The 17,333-nt window shown below is 57.9% G+C and overlaps 1 protein-coding gene across 2 annotated transcripts in view; it reads left to right on the forward strand.

Annotated features, from left to right (window-relative positions):
- Positions 1-17,333, forward strand: part of LOC122381719 (FERM, ARHGEF and pleckstrin domain-containing protein 1-like) — a 57,092-nt gene that overhangs the window by 1,337 nt on the left and 38,422 nt on the right. The window contains exons 1-3 of one of the 2 annotated variants that reach the window (XM_043366212.1): positions 2,316-2,440; positions 5,106-5,436; positions 15,848-15,952. In XM_043366212.1, coding sequence (XP_043222147.1) covers positions 5,284-5,436; positions 15,848-15,952 — 258 coding nt within the window. In that variant the 5' untranslated portion in view covers positions 2,316-2,440; positions 5,106-5,283. Of the gene's footprint in view, positions 1-2,315; positions 2,441-5,105; positions 5,437-15,847; positions 15,953-17,333 lie in introns of those variants that run through there. The other variant, XM_043366211.1, reaches the window with a different exon arrangement.

Genomic DNA, 17,333 nt, shown 5'->3' on the forward strand with positions numbered 1-17,333 from the left:
TGGTCCTGCCTGGAGATGGGATAGCCCATGCGCATAAGCCGCTTGGCCAACTTGATCACCAACTGGCCCCTCTTCCGGGCCGCCTTCTTCAATGCGATTTCTGTCACTGTCGAAATGTTGTTTGGTCACTGTTGAACTGGTGGGCGAACCCCATCTGCAACCATCAGCAACGGTGCCAGCAGCCGTATGCTTATCCCTTTTACGCTGGACTGTGCAGGCAGATGGCCCAACTGACCAGTAATGACATGCTGTGTCATTTAGACCTGAAGCATGCTGACAGATTCAGCTCCCCGAAATATAAAATTCTGACATCCATTTTTCGACTTCATTATCCCTAGAGGAAGAAACGATTAGGAACCGGAAAGTATATATTGCCATAGGTAGAGGTCACTTTTGCCGGACCCTGTAGACCCTGTAGAGGGCAGTGTCAACGCAACAAGCCGTGCTTAGCGGAGGCTCTGTCGTTGTGAATCTTTCCATTTAAAAGGCTCGAAGTAAGCTTATAAAAAGGTATCTATGATACTTTTACACCAAGCAATCTTAAGGCAGCACCTGCACCGCCGACAAAGTACACTGTACGTTGGCTACGTCGCTGTGCCTAGCTAGTTGTAAAGCCTTTACCATGCATGATTTTAGACTTTGCATGACACTGTTCTTGGTGGACTCAAGATACCTATAAGAAACAGGTAGGTCCGATGTTTTGAGTAAAGCCCACGTAAAGCCCTGGTGACGTCACTGACAATTCTTATATGGAGAATTTCGCCCATAAGAAAAATATTTTACATACGAAAATTTGTATTTCATTCGGAAAAAAATACATTCTATCAATTTCATCATGAAACTTATATAATTTAATTAAAAAACTTGAAATCCTTTGAGTGCTTGTCCCAACCCCTGCTATACCTTTGGTCACGTGACTTCCATGATAAACTTTGCGTTTTGCAATGTTATGACTTAAACAGAAGCAATAAATGTTACAAGCGTATTATTTATGATGTTTTAGGCAGCAATCGTGTAATAACATCCTTGAATTATATACATTCTGCTTAAAAGAGGTCACGTGATGTTACCAGATTGTGCTCGGACAGCATCTTCTTGAACTTCGATTTTGAGTACTTTTTACCTTCATTGAGTCCTAATAACGGACGTTTTTAGTTATAAAATGAAGCAATGAATCTATTGAGGGCAAAATTTAATCATTTTTGCACTTTCAAGCCGGGCTATCCTGGCATGAACTTCGGCCGGTTTGTGTGTGAAGCCTATGGTGAAGGGAAAACTTCACGCCCGGCTGACGTCACAGACCTCGGCTACCAAATCGTGTCCGGTGGGGGTCGGGTGGACTAGTGGCATGCTGTCTCCCATATGTCTTGGCTCATTGAATATAAAACAACATTAATAATCTCGCTTGCAGTGCAGACACTGCTTGTGTGGTGGGGCAAGGCTGCTGGCCATTTAGAAAAAAAGTTTTAGTGTGACCATTTGCTATACTAGGCCGCTAAGTAAAAAAGAGAACACAAATCAAGCCCTTATGTTTCAATGGATGAAATACGGATTAACAGAACTGCAGCCCACGCTAAGCCGAGCTTGATTGCTCGGTCCCTAATAGTATACCTTCCAATCGGGCAATTTCGGGTATCCGGCTAATTTTGATGGCCAATTGAGTGTGCCCATTCAAAGCCGAACACCGTCCTTTTCAACTGACTTCCACTGGCCATGGCTGCTCCTAGCAACCGCTGACCATGCCAGGCATCTACCAACTAAACTAAGGGGGAGGGGGACGATTTTTTAAAAGCAATTTTTTATATGAAGTTAGGGACAGTCACATAATTTTGCTCCATTTTTAGTGTCCGGGTTAGTATCAGTTGTAGCGTCTTGTTCCATGTTCCAGTTGTAGCGCTACAAACCAATACGGTAAGCGTCGTTCTTTCTGTCAATAGCCTATCGCTCGGGAGTTGTATCCATGTAGCAGCGGCAGGTGACAAGCGACACGCCCACCTCATCGCCAAGTGCCAACAATACCCCGACCAACATTACCATTAGAGCGCGACACTCCCTTCGATCATGACGTTCATATTGCTCATACGAGTACGCCAGCCAATCAGGCTATCCGTCGTGTCCCATCACCCCGTTCGGCCGGTGGCCCCGTCCGCTGGGACTTGGTAGGCGTCGGGCGGAGAGCGGCGCTGGCCTCCGAGCCTGTCGGCGCGGCCGATCGAGCCTCCGTGCCGCCCCGGCCGGCGAGCGGCGGCGGCGGCGGCGGCGTCTGGGTGACGTCAGCCGCGCCGGTACGGCCGCACGTGCCGTGCCGTGCCGCCGTAGTCGGTCCGAGGGGCGGCGCGGTGGCGGACGGAGCTCGGCGGCGCGGTGGTGGAGTAGATACTAGTGATCTCAGTGTGGAGGGACGGACCGCGGCTGCTGGTAGACTGCTGTTGCTCCACAGGTGGGGAACGACGGTCTGGATGAAAGGGAGCTGCCTTCCTGGTTGTGTTGTGTAGGAGAGGGTGAGGAACAAAACTTGTCGGTCTGTGCTGCTGGCTATGTTGGAGAGTCCCGCATTTGTGCTTATAGATGAAAAGAACGCAATGCAGCGTGTGCCCATGTGTATGCGGGTGTGATGCTCAAAAGAAGCTATCTCTGGGTTGTAGTTTTCTATTCGCTGAAGTTTTTTTATGGTTTATCTCCGTACAAGGATTTGTCCCTCTATCTCCGCTGCCTCCAGTCACGCCGTCTCTGTCGCCTGTTGCTCTATCTCAGCCACCGCCAGCCACTCTGTCTCCGCCTCTGCCGGGGCGCTGTGCGGTACATTGTGCCACCCCCGCCTCCGTAAATAGGCACAGCGGCAGGGACCACATGTGGCACTCGCGCCTCCCGCGCCGACTGTCTGCGGGACGGCCTGGGAGTAGTCTGTCGGCAGACGGCCAGCCCGACCCATTCAGACCATCAGCGTAGCATTTGTCTCCGGCTGAACATCATGTAAAGCGTGACACGCGGCCGACACCGCCGGCAGCTATAAATCTCCGCCGCGGCTCATGGTCTCGCCAGATAAAGATGCTTTGCATTATATTTACATAGAATGCCCTCAGAAGTTGAGTCTGTCTCGTACTTTGGACTGGGCTGCACGGTGCCGGTGTTGTTTGCTGGAGCCTGTCGTGTGAGCGGCTGGCGGCGCCTCCGTGTTGGGTGCCAGGGGCGTGCCCGTCGCCCCTGTCCAGGTGGGCAGGTGGGCGCGCCGCCGGGTGGAATTCAGCCCGGTGCAGTGATCCTGTGACGTCACAGCGGCACCTGTGTTACGTCACAGGGTGGAGTCGGCAGCGGAGGCGAAGCGCCGGCTCCGTCACTCGTCAGGCTACATTTGCCGCTGCTGAACGAGCGGGCCTTCGCGCTCTACCTACGGCTGGGCAGCGCACGTCCCGATACTTGAGGTGCAAATGTTTGCGGGAAGTGAACGCCTGGTGGTCGATGAAGTGCGATTTATAATGTGTAACTTAACGCTGCTTTCTTGGACGAGTCTCGAAGCTCCACTGATATGCATTTGAGCCCAAGGCAAAAGTCAGAGCCCTTGATCTTCAGGTGGTATCAGTACGTAATACCATGTCGCGTCCCGCCCTATTTTGTACGGTGTCATGAACAAGCCAGTGCACCGCGTAGCAGCTCATCCACCATCGTGAATCCATTCCCCAAGTCGGTCAGCTCGCTGTCGGGTAGTCAGGCGATGGGTTGTCAGCTCGCAGTTGACTTCCGGCAGGTCGTCCCCCTGGATCGATAGGTTATCGGGTGCCGCCCCGTCCCCCAGGCCGCGGAGCGTCGTGCGGTAATGTGACCCTACCTCCCCCCGGTGTTACCCGGCGGCTGTTTATTGTTCCTGGTATTGTCGCTGGACCGTGGGCTCCTGTCGGACGTGCCGTACGCGCCCAATCGATGCCAGTTCGAGTCTTTCCTCGAACGGGTAGCGCCGAGTGCCATCGTACGGCTGACTACGCTCCATGGTCGACAATGAGCTCCGGGCTGTTTGGAAGTTGAGTGAAGTGATCGCCGGCTGGGAGTCGACCAGCATCATCCCGCGATTTACTCATCTGGTGAGGGGGCGGTGTCGGCTTCATTTCAAACTATCCAGCACACCTGGCAAGCGCGGCGGCGCAAACGTGCCAGGGTCCTGGGTCCGACCGCGGTGGTTTGTAAGGAGCTGACGGCAACCTCCGACGGATAGCACAAGCCATCCTCTTGTCCACTGTCACCGTTTTGTCGGACAAACGACGGTGCTCCTTGAAACCGCAAGGCCCAGCCCGCGGTGGCACTCACCACTATATGACGACACGCGCCTCAGAAACACCCCTCCAGCAATGTGCATGTTCTGATGATGCTTGCTGAAAGCATGCCAGCTCGCCTGGTCCAGATTATAATGCTAATGGTATTCCTGTCAGGCGGCTGGCGACAGCAGCGTGGTATGTAGAGCGATTGTCGAGCGGCGGCCTGGTTGCTGGGAGGTGACATCGCAACACGCTTCCAAGGGGCCCTCCACAATTTTGAAAACCCATCCTGACAAACCAGGAAGGATGTTGCCGCCCATACAATGCATGGTGGTGCGTCTTCGACCGGACAGCGATAGGTTAGATGAAAATGTGTTGGCGGCAATAGCTGTGTGAATGAGTCCGTGCTCAGTGGTCGGTGGTTCATGGTCTGTGACCAAGCTGCCCACTGTCGAGATGTATCCCAAATGCGCTGCTCGCGTGGCGAGGCTCATAGAATCGGGTGCCAGCTTTGTTGGGCGGCCCTGTCGTTCGTCTCAAAGGTCCATGCTTCCTTCGCTTTGAACACGGATTGTCTGTTCAGCTTCTGACCAGTCAGTCGTCTGATACGTGTCCGTCATGCAGTGCGTTTGGATGCCGTTCACCTAGAATGTGAACGTTGCCGTTGCCTTCCTCGTTGCCTCACCCACTTGCACGACATTGGTAATCCGACATTCTGACCAATGTCCCTATCACCACCTTGACCTATCTTTTGACCTTCGCTCTAACATCTCCTCTGACCTTCACTCTAGCCATCTTCTGACCTTTGTTCCAGCGTCGTCTCTGATCACCGTTCTGACCTGCGCCCTCCCCCGGCAGGTGATGCTGTGCCTCGCCCGCTCCGGTAACCAGCAGTGACAATTGGTGATCGCGACCGCCCGCCGGTGACCTGTGAGCGCGGTGCTGGTGACCGATGGTGACCGTACGCGATCGGTGGCGACCTGTGTGCACCACTGGTGCTGGTCGGTAGCCGGGGGCCGCTGCTGGTGATAGGATCATGTCTCTACACGGGGAGCCGCCTCCGCCGCCCCCGCCGGCCCCCGGGTCGGCAGGCCGGGAACGCACGCCTCCGGCCACCCCCGGCTCCAGCAAGCTGATGACGGCGCGGGTGCTGCTGCTGGACGACCTGGTGGTGCCGTTTCACATACAGGTGAGTGCGACGGGGGATGACGCCACGGTTAAGTCGGATGATCGGTCATTGGGGGCCCTTCTCTGTCTGTTTGTACTGTGTGGTTTGTGTGGCAGAGGGAAGGGGAAGCATCCTTCATTGAGGTCGGACTGAGCGCTATAGCCGGCTGCCAGTGACTGTGACCTATATCACCCCGACATCGATCCTTCAACGACCCATTCCGCCCCAATCGACGACCCAGCCGCCACGTGCCCGGCCGGTAGCTCCTATTAATACCTGACACGCCCGGCGCCATGCCGGAGGACGGAAAATTGCACCCTTTCTCGATGGTGGTTCGGGCGGCGGCCAAGTTCGTTCCGGCCGCTCCGCTGCAGATTGTGTATTCGGGCGCTGCACTCGCACATTTGCTGAAGAGTGACGGTATTAATCCAGCTCGCTGCTGATGGTGTACGCATGGCGTCTTTGGCACTGTATCTGATGGTGTCTGCGTGCAGTGAGAGCATCGGGCGTTGGCGGCAGACTCAGTGTGCGTGTAGCCTTGGGACCGATGAATTCGGGTTCACTGTCCTATGATATCTGAAGACGGGTTACAGTGCCAGGGTGCCCGTACTGTCCAGGTTATTAGCTACTAGCATGAGAGAGCGTCTGTTACGAACCACTGTGGGCCGGCAGACAGCAGCTGCAACTGTCCCGGATCCTGACATGGCGACGGTGACAGACTATGGTGGCCGTCTGAGACAGGGCGGGGGTGGGCAGTGTGGTAACTGCTGTTTGCCTGTCTGTGATGGATTGAGCTGGAATTTCCCCTCCTGTCCCGTCCAGAGGTGTCTCTTCGATTCGCATTCCACCCTTTCCTTGCTGTGTAGAGGTCCACCTCCATGCATTTCCCATTTGGAGGGTTGTCACCTATTCCGTTTTTATGTTCGTCTCTGTGGCCACTTTTTCTGTCTGGTGGTCCGGCTCCCTCGCTATTCTTTCTGTCCAGTAGCCCATCTGCCTCTCTGTTCTTTCTGGATTTCCGCCTCCCTTCCTCGTTCGGTTGTGGCCGGTTTCCACCCCGAGGTCATCGGACGCGGCCCGGAGATGGCCCGGTCGGTGGCCATTACCACTGTCGGAAGTTACCCCGCTGGTCCAGATGAGCGCGGAGCGGCCAGCGGCGCCCCCGCCCCGCCCGGTGCCAGGGGCGGCTGGCTGGCCGCGTCCCGTGACCGGTCGGCCGACCTGCCAACCGCCGTTCGTCACTGTCTCCTGGCGGCCGGCAATCCGGCCCAACGACCCGCCCGCCGGCGGCCCCGCCAAACGGCTGACCTGTGAGCAATCCGGCCGCAGCGCGCCGGCCAACGAGCCCTGCAGACGGGCGGGCGCGCCGGTGGAACGACCGGCCGCCGCCGCCCGGAACTCGGCTCGGTGGCGGCGGCGTGTTGCGTGTGAATTTCGTACGGTGGGCGGTCGCAGCGGGCCGCCTCGGCCGGTCGCCGTCGCGTCGTGTCCGCATTGTGACGCTATCGAGCGACCCGGCTAGCAGATAGCGTCCCCGGCCGATACCAGCGAGGTAGCGCCGAGAACGGCACAGCGTGTGTGGTCGGTATTTAACGTCTGATAGCGGCCCGGCTCACTGAGGTGATACAGACAGAATGAAGCTGGTGGTGACAGCGATAGCGCAGGCATCTTGTCCATTTAACTGATGACTTTGTCCTTCGCACCTTCTGTTTGCTCAAAGGACGGAATGTTTTGGATGTTTAGAGGGATTAAATCGTGCGGCATAGCTTTATATCTTCTGAAAATTCCTAAAAGTTGAGTAGCTCGTGCTATATGTTTTTGTTTAATAGTCCTTTTCAGCCTCTATTTCTAATGGGCATGTGTAATTACTGCATGCCTCTCGGCTTCAGAGGGCTTTCACCTAAGTTATTCAGCTGCGGCCGTGTTTAACTGGGCGACTCCAGGCGGTATGCCCCGGTGGCCGCTAATCCAAGCGTACTGGGGACCGCCACGATCTAACTCAAGGAGCTTTGATCTCCTCTGAGAGGGGAACGCTCGGCATAAGCGCGATATAGTGATGGCGCGGCTGGGTGAGTTTCGTCGCGCTCCTGAGATGCCCTTCAGTGCGCCGCTGATGTCTTTACGTCATCACCTGACGTCAGACTTCAGACTGACCGGTACATGCCGCATGAGCAAAGCAACCGAGTATGGCAGCCGTGGTCTGCCTGTCGCCGGCCATTTGAGCTCTGTCGTCTGTAAAACGTACAAATTAGCTGCGGCGACCACCTTCACTTTGGTCTGCCGTCCGTCTTCTTTCGGCCACTGTCGACCCTCGCTTGCCTGCTGTCCACATTCCTTCCATCTACATATGTTTCCTGTCTGTTGTCTGCCTCCCGCTCCAATGCGTCCTCTGTCCACTTTCCCCTTTTCTTCTAGTCGTCGTCATCTGCCCCTCGTGCTTGCCAGCTTCCCTCTACCGTCTGCCGTCTATTCTCTCCTATCAATTCAGTGTCTTATCAGACCAGGGTAAGGGGCTAAGCGCCGTTTGTGCAAGCCAAGGCTGGGGACGGTTGATTCGATAGTTTATATGGGCGGCTTATATGAATGGTAAAGTCGTAACAACTTCCGCTGCCTGTGACTGCTTCCCAAGCCAACCCGGTCCTATATTTTTATGCTTACATTAATTTGTAGAAAGCGAACGAGGACTTTGCTTTGAAAGCTGGGACACAGAAAAAGGCGCTTGCAAAACGGCAGCTTTACAGTTCAGAAACTTATTTTAAGTTTAATGTGTAACTCCAGTGCATCATCGCATTTTTTCTTGTTTGGAATCGAATTAGGCCAGCGAAAATATATGTTCCTTTGCACAGGCTTTCTAGTTTGGCTAGACAGACGTATCTACGCTGAAGAGAGTTGTTCGAATCTGAATTCCGGTCGATGCGCTTTTCTCGTCCGACATATGCCGCTCTCCGCCGAGCAGCCAACAGTGACGGATGTCATGTCTCAGCGGGCAGCGGCCGTACCGGTGACCGAACCGGGAGCCGTAGAGCGTGTCGACGCGAGCGTGCAGGGTGCCCATCAGCGACCGTCGGGCACCGCCTCCGGGCCGGACAGGAGCTCCTCCGGGCCGGACAGGAGCTGCTCCGGGCCGGACAGGAGCGGCTCCGGGGCTACCCGGAGTAGGAGAGCACGGTACTCACCAAAACTATCCGGAGAGCGCTTATCAAACCTGCCCGGAATGTGCTTATCCGGAATGTCCGAATGAGCTGTCCGGACTGGAACTGTCCGTTGACAGTTATCTGAGAGCTAACTAAAGCTGCCCGCAGAATGTTATCTGGGGCTGTCCGAAGAGTGGAATCCCGGGTTACCCACAGCTTCAGAAAGTACGAACTACCGGGTCTGTCCAGGGAATGATAACCGGAGTTACATTTGATCTGCGCGTTTGCAGACCGGCGCCCTAAGAACTCTGCACCACGGCGCCCATGCCTGCTGCGATTTTGGAGCACGTTCTGCATTCTGCAATCGGCTTGTAGCACCGTTTTGTGACACGCTCAGACAGCAGAATGGGTGTCATGCAACCAGTTCGCAGAAGGGTACACCCAGCTACACCTCAAGGAAAAACTGTCTGGGCGGCAAGCGTTTCAGATGTCAGGTCGGCTTTGTGTTTTGAACTGTGGGCGGCGGCCGGCTAGTGGTACGGGGATACATTTGTGCCGCTCTCGGCTGAGAGGCGCTCCCTTCCTCTCGCCTGTGCGCTGCATTGGCACGGTCCGCCCGGGCCGGAGACCTAAGATCAACACTGCGGCCGCGGCGGCAGTAGTCATTTGTCGTCGAGTCGAGTCGCGAGCCCGTGTCCTACAGACGGAGCGCGTGGGCGGCGGCGTGGGCGGGGGCGGGGGCGGCGAGTGTTGACGTTGGGCCGGCTCCAGCCTACTCCAGCGGCGGCGGCGGCCGGTGTCTGCCAGCGGTGCCCTGTTGACGCACGCCGCAGGTCCGTTACACGCGGCTCGGACTGCTCCGGCCGTGGGGAGGGAGGGAGGGCGGCGCTGCGTCGGTGGTGAAGCCTGCAGACACCTCGGCTGAGTGAGAGTGACGGATGACGCGCGAGAGTGGCCGCGAGGTATGGCACGGTGCGCTATGCGTGGCATTACGGCTCACTCCGGGGTGAGAGGGGAGTGACCTGAGTCGGGTGGCACCGCTCGCCAATGCTGGTGGTGCTTGGCCGCCGCAGGATGGGCTGTCTTCAATGTGCTAGGAAACAGTGGGTCAGCTCGTGGGACTCTGTTCTGTCTTTTTTGACTCAATGCCCTGAGGACGTTGGTTCCCTAGCCTTCTGGCGCGGGAATTGACCTTTGAATCCTGTCATCGGCAGCCTCCGCTGTCCGGATGGTGGCTGGCGTTAGCTCTTGGACCAAGCGGTCCCCGCCTGGCTCGTTTGTTAGATGACAGCCGGGAATGACGGCCCGTCTGTCTTTATCATCCCCTTCCCCTGCCTGGTTCATCTGTCTGTCCCTCCTCTGTCTGCTGACACTAGCTCCCTTATACCGATCGCCCATTCCGCCCGCCAATAGTATCTCCCGTTTATTTGCCTGTCGCTGTGCTGTTTTTTCTGGTTCGCCAGTCCAGTCAGTATCTGCTGCTGTTCGCTAGTCCAGCCATCCATAACTCGATCATAGCTCCGTCCCAACCGCCCCTTCCCACCCGTCTCGATAAGGTCGACATCGTATCCCACATCCGCGAGGTCACGTATCAGAATGACTTGAACTCGACCTTATCAATGGAGCTGCCCAAATGTCCCCTATAACCAGGAGATGATCCTCTGATTTGTCCGCTTCCTGGGCGGTTATTGCTCACTTTCCACGCCCTTTCTTCGTTCTTTGTTCATCTGCTATGTATGCCCTTATTGTTTGCGCCTTATTAGCGGTCCCTATTCAGTCCCAATATCCGTTCTCGGAGCTCTCTCATTCAGTCATTCTGTCGGTGCGCCAGTGATGTGTTTATCATTCTTCGCCTCGCTCGTCTGTCAGTCACTCCCGTTCGCATTCCTGTCATGTCCGACATGCCGTATTTTCGCCCCGTCTGCGCCGCCGCCCCAGCCGACGCATCCGCCCGTTATGCTCTGTGGGTCAGTGGGTGTATGTATTACTGGCCTGCTGCCTGCTGGGCTGGAGCGGTTGCCACCTCAGGAACCTGAATGGCGGTGTCATAATGATCCTCCAAGTGGACGTTGTGTCGCCTGTTGACACTGAGGGCGGCGGCGACTCCACGGCTGCCTTGTTTGATGCTGGGTTTGTGTTGGATGTGGAGAGATGAGATGTGGTTGTCTCACCAGATGCTTTCGCTGTACGGTGCCACCGTGGACGCCGGCTGCTTTGTTGGATGATTGGTTGGTGTTGGATGTGGAGAAATGTGGCGGCTGTCCCACCGGATGCTGTCCTTGTATGGTGCTGGTGCCGGCTGCTTTGTTGGATGATTGTTTAGTGTGGGACGTGGAAAGATGTGGCGTCTGTCCCACCACACACTCTCCCCGCATGGTAGTGAGACCGGCGGGAGGTGACGGCCCGTCCCGCCAGGCGCCGTGGCGGCCCTCTGAGCTCTGTCGTCTGTCGCCGCCGCCCACACTCACACCCCGGTCAGGTGATGGATCACCGGCGTGCTCAGAGCGGTGGTGTGACGTGTTGGAGAGGCGGCCGGGCGCCGGGCGACGCGGGCCGCGGGTGTCGTCACCCGCCCCCGCCCCCGCCCCCGCCCCCGTCTCGCCGGTGATGGCGGCGGGCGGGGGCCGAAGGTAGACGTGACGGTGCCGCGTACAGAAGGCACCTGGGTCATAGAGATGGGCGCCCTCTGCACGATAGATCGACCTTGCGTTCTGTTGGCGTGACGCGGAAGGGGTTCGAGGCACTGGGGTTTAAATAGTAAATGCTTTGTTGAAGGATCGTCCCGATCGATCGATCGTCGCCGGCCCCTGTGTATTAATCACTGCCTGGAATTTCTGTCCATGACACGTGTCCCGCTTCAGCGGCGATGGGAAACGCCTCGCACAAATGTGATGGGTCCGTGCAGAGATTGCCAATCCATTCAAGACGCGTGCTTCTATTTTGTACTGGGCGTTATTGTGAATACGTTTGGCCGCTTGATGGAATACAGCCACAGTGGTTTTCCGTTTATATTCACTTCGGGTAAAGGCTGAAGCGCTTGCAAAACTAGTTTTGTGATGACCTTTGAACAATGAGGCTATTCATGCTGCATATTTTGATCGTTTTTCCGTTACTCCTGGTATGAATCGGTTTCTTTGCAGTTTAACCGGTTATTTGCAGTTGGTCGTACTGCTAGCTTCACGGTACTCATTGCGATTGTAACTTGATTATAATCGATGACGATATTACGACGCTTTGCAAGTGCTTCTTGCAGTTTCAACTTCCCTACCGTTTCGCGAAGCCGTGCTCTCAGAGCTCTCCGGGCCGCGGAGATGTCTGCCTCATCGCCCTCATCCCACCCCTCGGCCCTCTATATCACCCCTCCCGCCGACTGTCGCTCTGTCACGCCGTCAGTCCGCCGTCGCGGACGATGTTCGGTCCAGCTGCGTTAATTCGGCCCAAGGCTGCATACTCACCACTCAGCAGCGGACAATTGCGAAACAAGGGGCGGCGGCGGCGTTGTGGTGCCGCCGCTGCTATAAAACTGGACTGGCGAAACTACGATGGTAGACTCCCAAGGCTCATTTGTAAGATCAAAGGCAGGCCGTTGTGTATGATACTAACCTCTGAGGACGTGAGTATTGCGCGGCATCTCTGGCGTCTCTGTCGAGGCGCGTCCGACCCACCTGTTGTTGGCAACTGGACCGGATGTGTTAGCGTCTGTCCGGCCAGGCCTGCTACCAAACAACTCTGGACGACCATTGATTACTCTGTAGTGCAGTGCGGGAACTCCCGTGTATCCGGGCTCCGGGCCGTGCACTGTGGAGAGTCCGCTCCGTCAACTCCCGCTCGGCGTCGTCGTCGGCCGGCTCTCCGGCCGGACGACCTCTGCCGTACCGCCGCAGGCACGTGCCCCCCCCCCCCCCCACCGACCGACCGACCGACCTCTGACGTCACGCGGCGGGAAATGCCGGTCGGCGGCCGCGGTCGGTCGGAATGTCATCTCACGTGCCCGGACCGCACACACCGGCCGCCGGTCGGCTACTCAGAGATGCGGGGGCACGTCCCGGGTCGCCCCCCCGCTACTGGTGACACCCTCAGCGACCCCCCAGTGGCACCCCAGAGCTGGAAAGTGACACAGGTCACGGAGTGACTCCACGTATCGGTGGACCCCTCTGGCGTGTGCGGTCACGCTCGTCGGTAAGCGGCGGCGGAACTGGGCGTCTGGAGGGCCTCGTACCACGGCAAGACGTGGCACCGACCAAAAATAATCCGCTAACTTTCCGATGATTGCCGGCAAGTTAAGAATTCAGCGCCTAAGTGCCGGCCGCCGGCTGCGACTGCGACTGCGGTGCGGTGTGGTGCGGTAGCGACCCGCTATGATGGGTAGCGCGGTGTCAGGACACATCCCCTTGGTATTAGTCTGGGGAACTCGAAAGGCCATCTCGCCGCGATGGGAACTACCCACCATGATGGGTAACGCGGTGCCAGGACACATTTTATTCATTATTTCAATACACCAGACAACCTCAAAGAAGTGGGCATTACGTCCTCTTGGGTGTCAGTCGGGACTCGGGGCAAAGCTGGATGACCCGTGCGCTCGGTTCAGCCATCGATGAGTCAGCCGTGGCATGGATCAGGGACTTTGACTCCTCAGTGCGGACCGGCGCCGTGGCGACAGACAGGAAACCGGCCGTACTGACTTCAGCGGGTCGTGGTGGCATTGGCATTACTTCATTTCCGGGCTTTGGCCGCAAGATCCCAGTGGATCAAGATGATTCTCAATGGAGGAATGATTGGAAGGTGGACCTGCACTGCACCACTGATGACAGCGATGACCACTGCCGTCCGGGCGCCCAAAACCCCGTCAGAAGCGCGTCAGTGACGGCAGCAGGGGCGGATCCAAGGGGGGGTCACATGGGTCATGCCCCCCCCCCCTTGAGGCCCGGGGGCCCAAAGACCTTCCAGGGGCACCACCGGCCTATCAGGGGTATCACAGTCCTGACAGGGGCACCACAGGACCGCCAGGGGCACCACAGGCCTAGCAGGGACACCACGGGCCTGGTGCCCCTGGGCCCTGACAGGACTGTAACGCCCCTGACAAGCCTGAAGTGTCCCCGGCAGGCACGTGGTGCCCCTGACAGGCCTGAGGCGCCCCTGCAAGGCCGGTGGTGCCCCTGGCAGGCCTGTGGTGTCCATGGCAGGCCTGTGGTGCCCTTGCTAGGCCTCTGGTGCCCCTGACAGGCTTATGATGCCCCTGGAAGGACTGTGGTGCCCCTGGGCCCTGACAAGCCTGAGGTGCCCCTGACAGGCCAGAGGTGCCCTTGCTAGGCCTGTGGTGCCCCTGGCAGGCCTCTGGTGCCCCTGACAGGCTTGCGGTGCCCTTGGAAGGACTGTGGTGTCCCAGGGCCCTGACAAGCCTGAGGTGCCCCTGACGGGCCCGTGGTGCCCTTGTTAGGCCTGTGGTGCCCCTGGCAGGCCTCTGGTGCCCTTGCTAGGCCGCTGGTGCCCCTGGCAGGCCTCTTGTGCCCTTGCTAGGCCGCTGGTGCCCCTGGCAGGCCTCTGGTGCCCCTGCGCCCGGAGAGGACTGGTGCCCCTGAAAAGTCTGAAGTGTCCCTCGGCAGGCCCGTCGTGCCCCTGACAGGCCCAAGGTGCCCCTGCGAGGCCGGTGGTGCCCCTGGCAGGCCTCTGGTGCCCCTGGCAGGTCTGTGGTGCCCCTGGCAGGTCTGTGGCGCCCCTGGCAGACCTGTGTTGACTGGTGCCCCTGCTAGGTCGCTGGTGCCCCTCACAGACCTGTGGTGCCGCTGGGCCTTGACAAGCCTGAGATGCCTGGCTATGACAGGCTCGTGGTGCCCCTGATAGACCAGTGGTGTCCTTGCTAGGCCTGTAGTGCCCCTGGCAGGCCTCTGGTGCCCCTGCTACCCCTGCGCCCTGAGAGGACTATGGTGCCCCTGAAAAGCCTGAAGTGCCTCTCGACAGGCCCGTGGTGCCCCTGGGCCCTGACAGGCCCAAGTTACCCCTGCAAGGTCGGTGGTGCTCCTGGCAGGCCTCTGGTGCCCCTGGCAGGCCTGTGTTGACTGGTGCCCCTGCTAGGCCGCTGGTGCCCCTCACAGGCCTGCGGTGCCCCTGGAAGGACTGTGGTGCCCCTGCCCCTAGGGGTGCTCATGGGCCCAACAGGCCCGTTGTGCCCCTGACAGGCCTGTCGTGTATACTTGCTAGACCTGTGGTGCCCCTGCTTCCTGGCAGGCCTGTGGTGCCCCTGGCGGGCCTGTGGCGCCCCTACAAGGCCGTAGGTGCCCCTGACAGGTTTGTGGTATCCCTGGAAGGACTTTGGTGCCCCTGACAAGCCTGAAGCGTCAAGGACAGACCCTTTAGACGCCAGGGTCAAGTTCGTCGGACTGACAACGATTTGCTTACCTGATAACGTTCCTGGTAAGTACTCATTACTCAGCGTCCACAACATATATACACATAGCACATTCATATATACTTGCTTACAATTGGTAAATGTGGTTGTGGCTAAGAGGTAAGATACTGACTAAAAATAAAAAATAAAAATAAAAAACTGAAAATGGGGGCACCACCAAAATGAAGTGGACGAAATCCGTTGAGTTTTTAATTTTGGGTATAGGTAGGGGCACCACTTCGATTCATGACCCTCCCCTTGGAGTTTTCCTGGATCCGCCCCTGGACGGCAGGCGGCAGCCTGGCAATGAATCCACGCCCGGTTGACCCGTGGGTACTCTGTGCCCGCGATGCGTTGATTCCCCCGTTTCGTCCTGGAATCCTCCCACTCTAGCCCCGCCGCCGACACCTGCCCTCTGCGCCATAACCGGCGCACTCCCTGGCCCGACGCAGCGGTGCCGCTCAATCCTCCGCCGTCCCAGGGGCGTCCTCTGCACCGACCGGTCGCGTTAAATTCAGCCCGCTCTCGTGTGTGAGGTGAGGTGCGGCGTCACACGGCCGGCCCATATCGGCCCCGTGGTGAGCCGAACTGATGAATATTCACCCGACCGCGCCATTGAGTTTCTGACGCCAGCGGGCCGCGGGAGTGGCCGGGCGCTCCTCCCTCTATACAACGGAAACGGGGCCTGACCTTGACCGGTAACCGGAACCTACCGCATTGCCGTGATCCGTGAGTGTAACTCGTGGTCGTCACCCGTGATCGTAACTCGTGATCGTGATCCGTTAATGTAACCGTGACACGCTGCCGTGACCTGTCTCCCACTGTTACGCGTTGCTGTGACCATGATCGTGACCTATGACCCGTGACCGTTACCATAACCTGTGACTGACCTAACCATGCCTTTTCATTCCAGCTCAAGTCTCCGGGCCGCACTCTCTTCGACATGGTGTGCAAGCACCTGAACCTGCTGGAGACGGACTACTTCGGCCTGGAGTACGTCGACACGCAGGGCGTCAAGGTGTGTTCCCCTCCCGTCCTCCCGGGTCGGTTAGTCGGCTCGTGCCGGCCGCTGCAGAGGGGACCGGCCCGGAAATGAGCGCCGACCGGAGCGGGCCGGCACACAGCTGAGTTATTGCCGCCCACCGGACGGACGGGTAGAGTGGCGAGGGAGAGGGGAGAGTAGTGGAGGAGAGGAAGGAGAGGGACTGAGGAAGGGAGAGTGAGGGATCACGGGAGAATATCGGAGTATAGGGAAGAATATTAAAGACCAGAGGGCGTGGGAGGATATTGAAGGATATTGGAGAGCGCTGAAGGACAGGATAGAGTTCCTACCATGGGTCACTGGAGAACTGCAAAAGGGAAATATCGGAGAGGGGATGAGAAAACCAGGGTACAGAGGAGAGTGTCGAAGCACAGGTGACGAGCAAGTATCGCAGTGCAGAAACGAACACCCAGAAGGCAGGGCTGGTATGCGTCAGTCGCTATCACTACATCAGGGCCGGGCCGTCGCCAGGCGTCGGCTGCCTATCGGTGAATCAGGGCGGACCCGGGCCGGGCTGAGACGGCGCAGGGTTTTTACTCGACCAGTTGGTGGGTCGATCACCGCTCGGCACCAAGTCAAACACGCGGCGCCGCCCGACTGACTGAAACACGCGTCACCGAATCCTAAGCAAGCACACACAGACCCCTCAAACACAACACAGACCCCTCCCTCTCCAGCACAACACAGACCTCCGAACACACGTCCTACTCAAAGCGTACACCGTGTCAGTAGGTACGGCTGTTGCTGACTGAACGCTTCACTCGGTCAGCGTTGCACTTGTAGACACAGACAGCCCAGCCACGGCTGCACCACCCGGCTGGCTTGCTGCGCCGGGCTCCGGGGTCGTCGCCCGCGCCGGCCCGCCCGGTAGGCGGCACATCTGCCGGCCTCGTCAGGCGACTACCGTTCCATCCGCGGCGCTCGACCGGGCTGTGTCGAGTCACCGCGCTGCGGACGACGGCTGTTTGTTTGTGTGGGCGGCGGCGGCGGGGGGGGGGGGGGGGGGCGGTAGTGAAGAGAGGGACGCTCCGCCCGGCTGTCGTAAGACCACACTGGTCCGATCTGTTCCCGAGTTGGTACTGGGTGGCACCTAGAACTGCGTCGTGCGTGTAGTGTTAGTTCCCCGAGGGCTCGGTCAGTTGGACGCCATTACTTATGAGCTGCATGCGTCAGAGCATGGCAGGGTGCAGACATGTGCTTGGATCCGGAAAAATGGATCTGAGATCCGATCCCATGGATCCCGATCCGAGATCCATTCAGATCATAGATCCAACCCCTCAATTTTGTCGAGAGATCTACTGGGATCATAGATCTGACCCTTCAATTTTGTCGCTAGATCCACTCGGATCATAGATCT

Source organism: Amphibalanus amphitrite, unplaced genomic scaffold (genome assembly GCF_019059575.1).
Source record: "Amphibalanus amphitrite isolate SeventyFive unplaced genomic scaffold, NRLGWU_Aamphi_draft 000126F_arrow, whole genome shotgun sequence".
Lineage (NCBI taxonomy): Eukaryota > Metazoa > Arthropoda > Thecostraca > Balanomorpha > Balanidae > Amphibalanus > Amphibalanus amphitrite.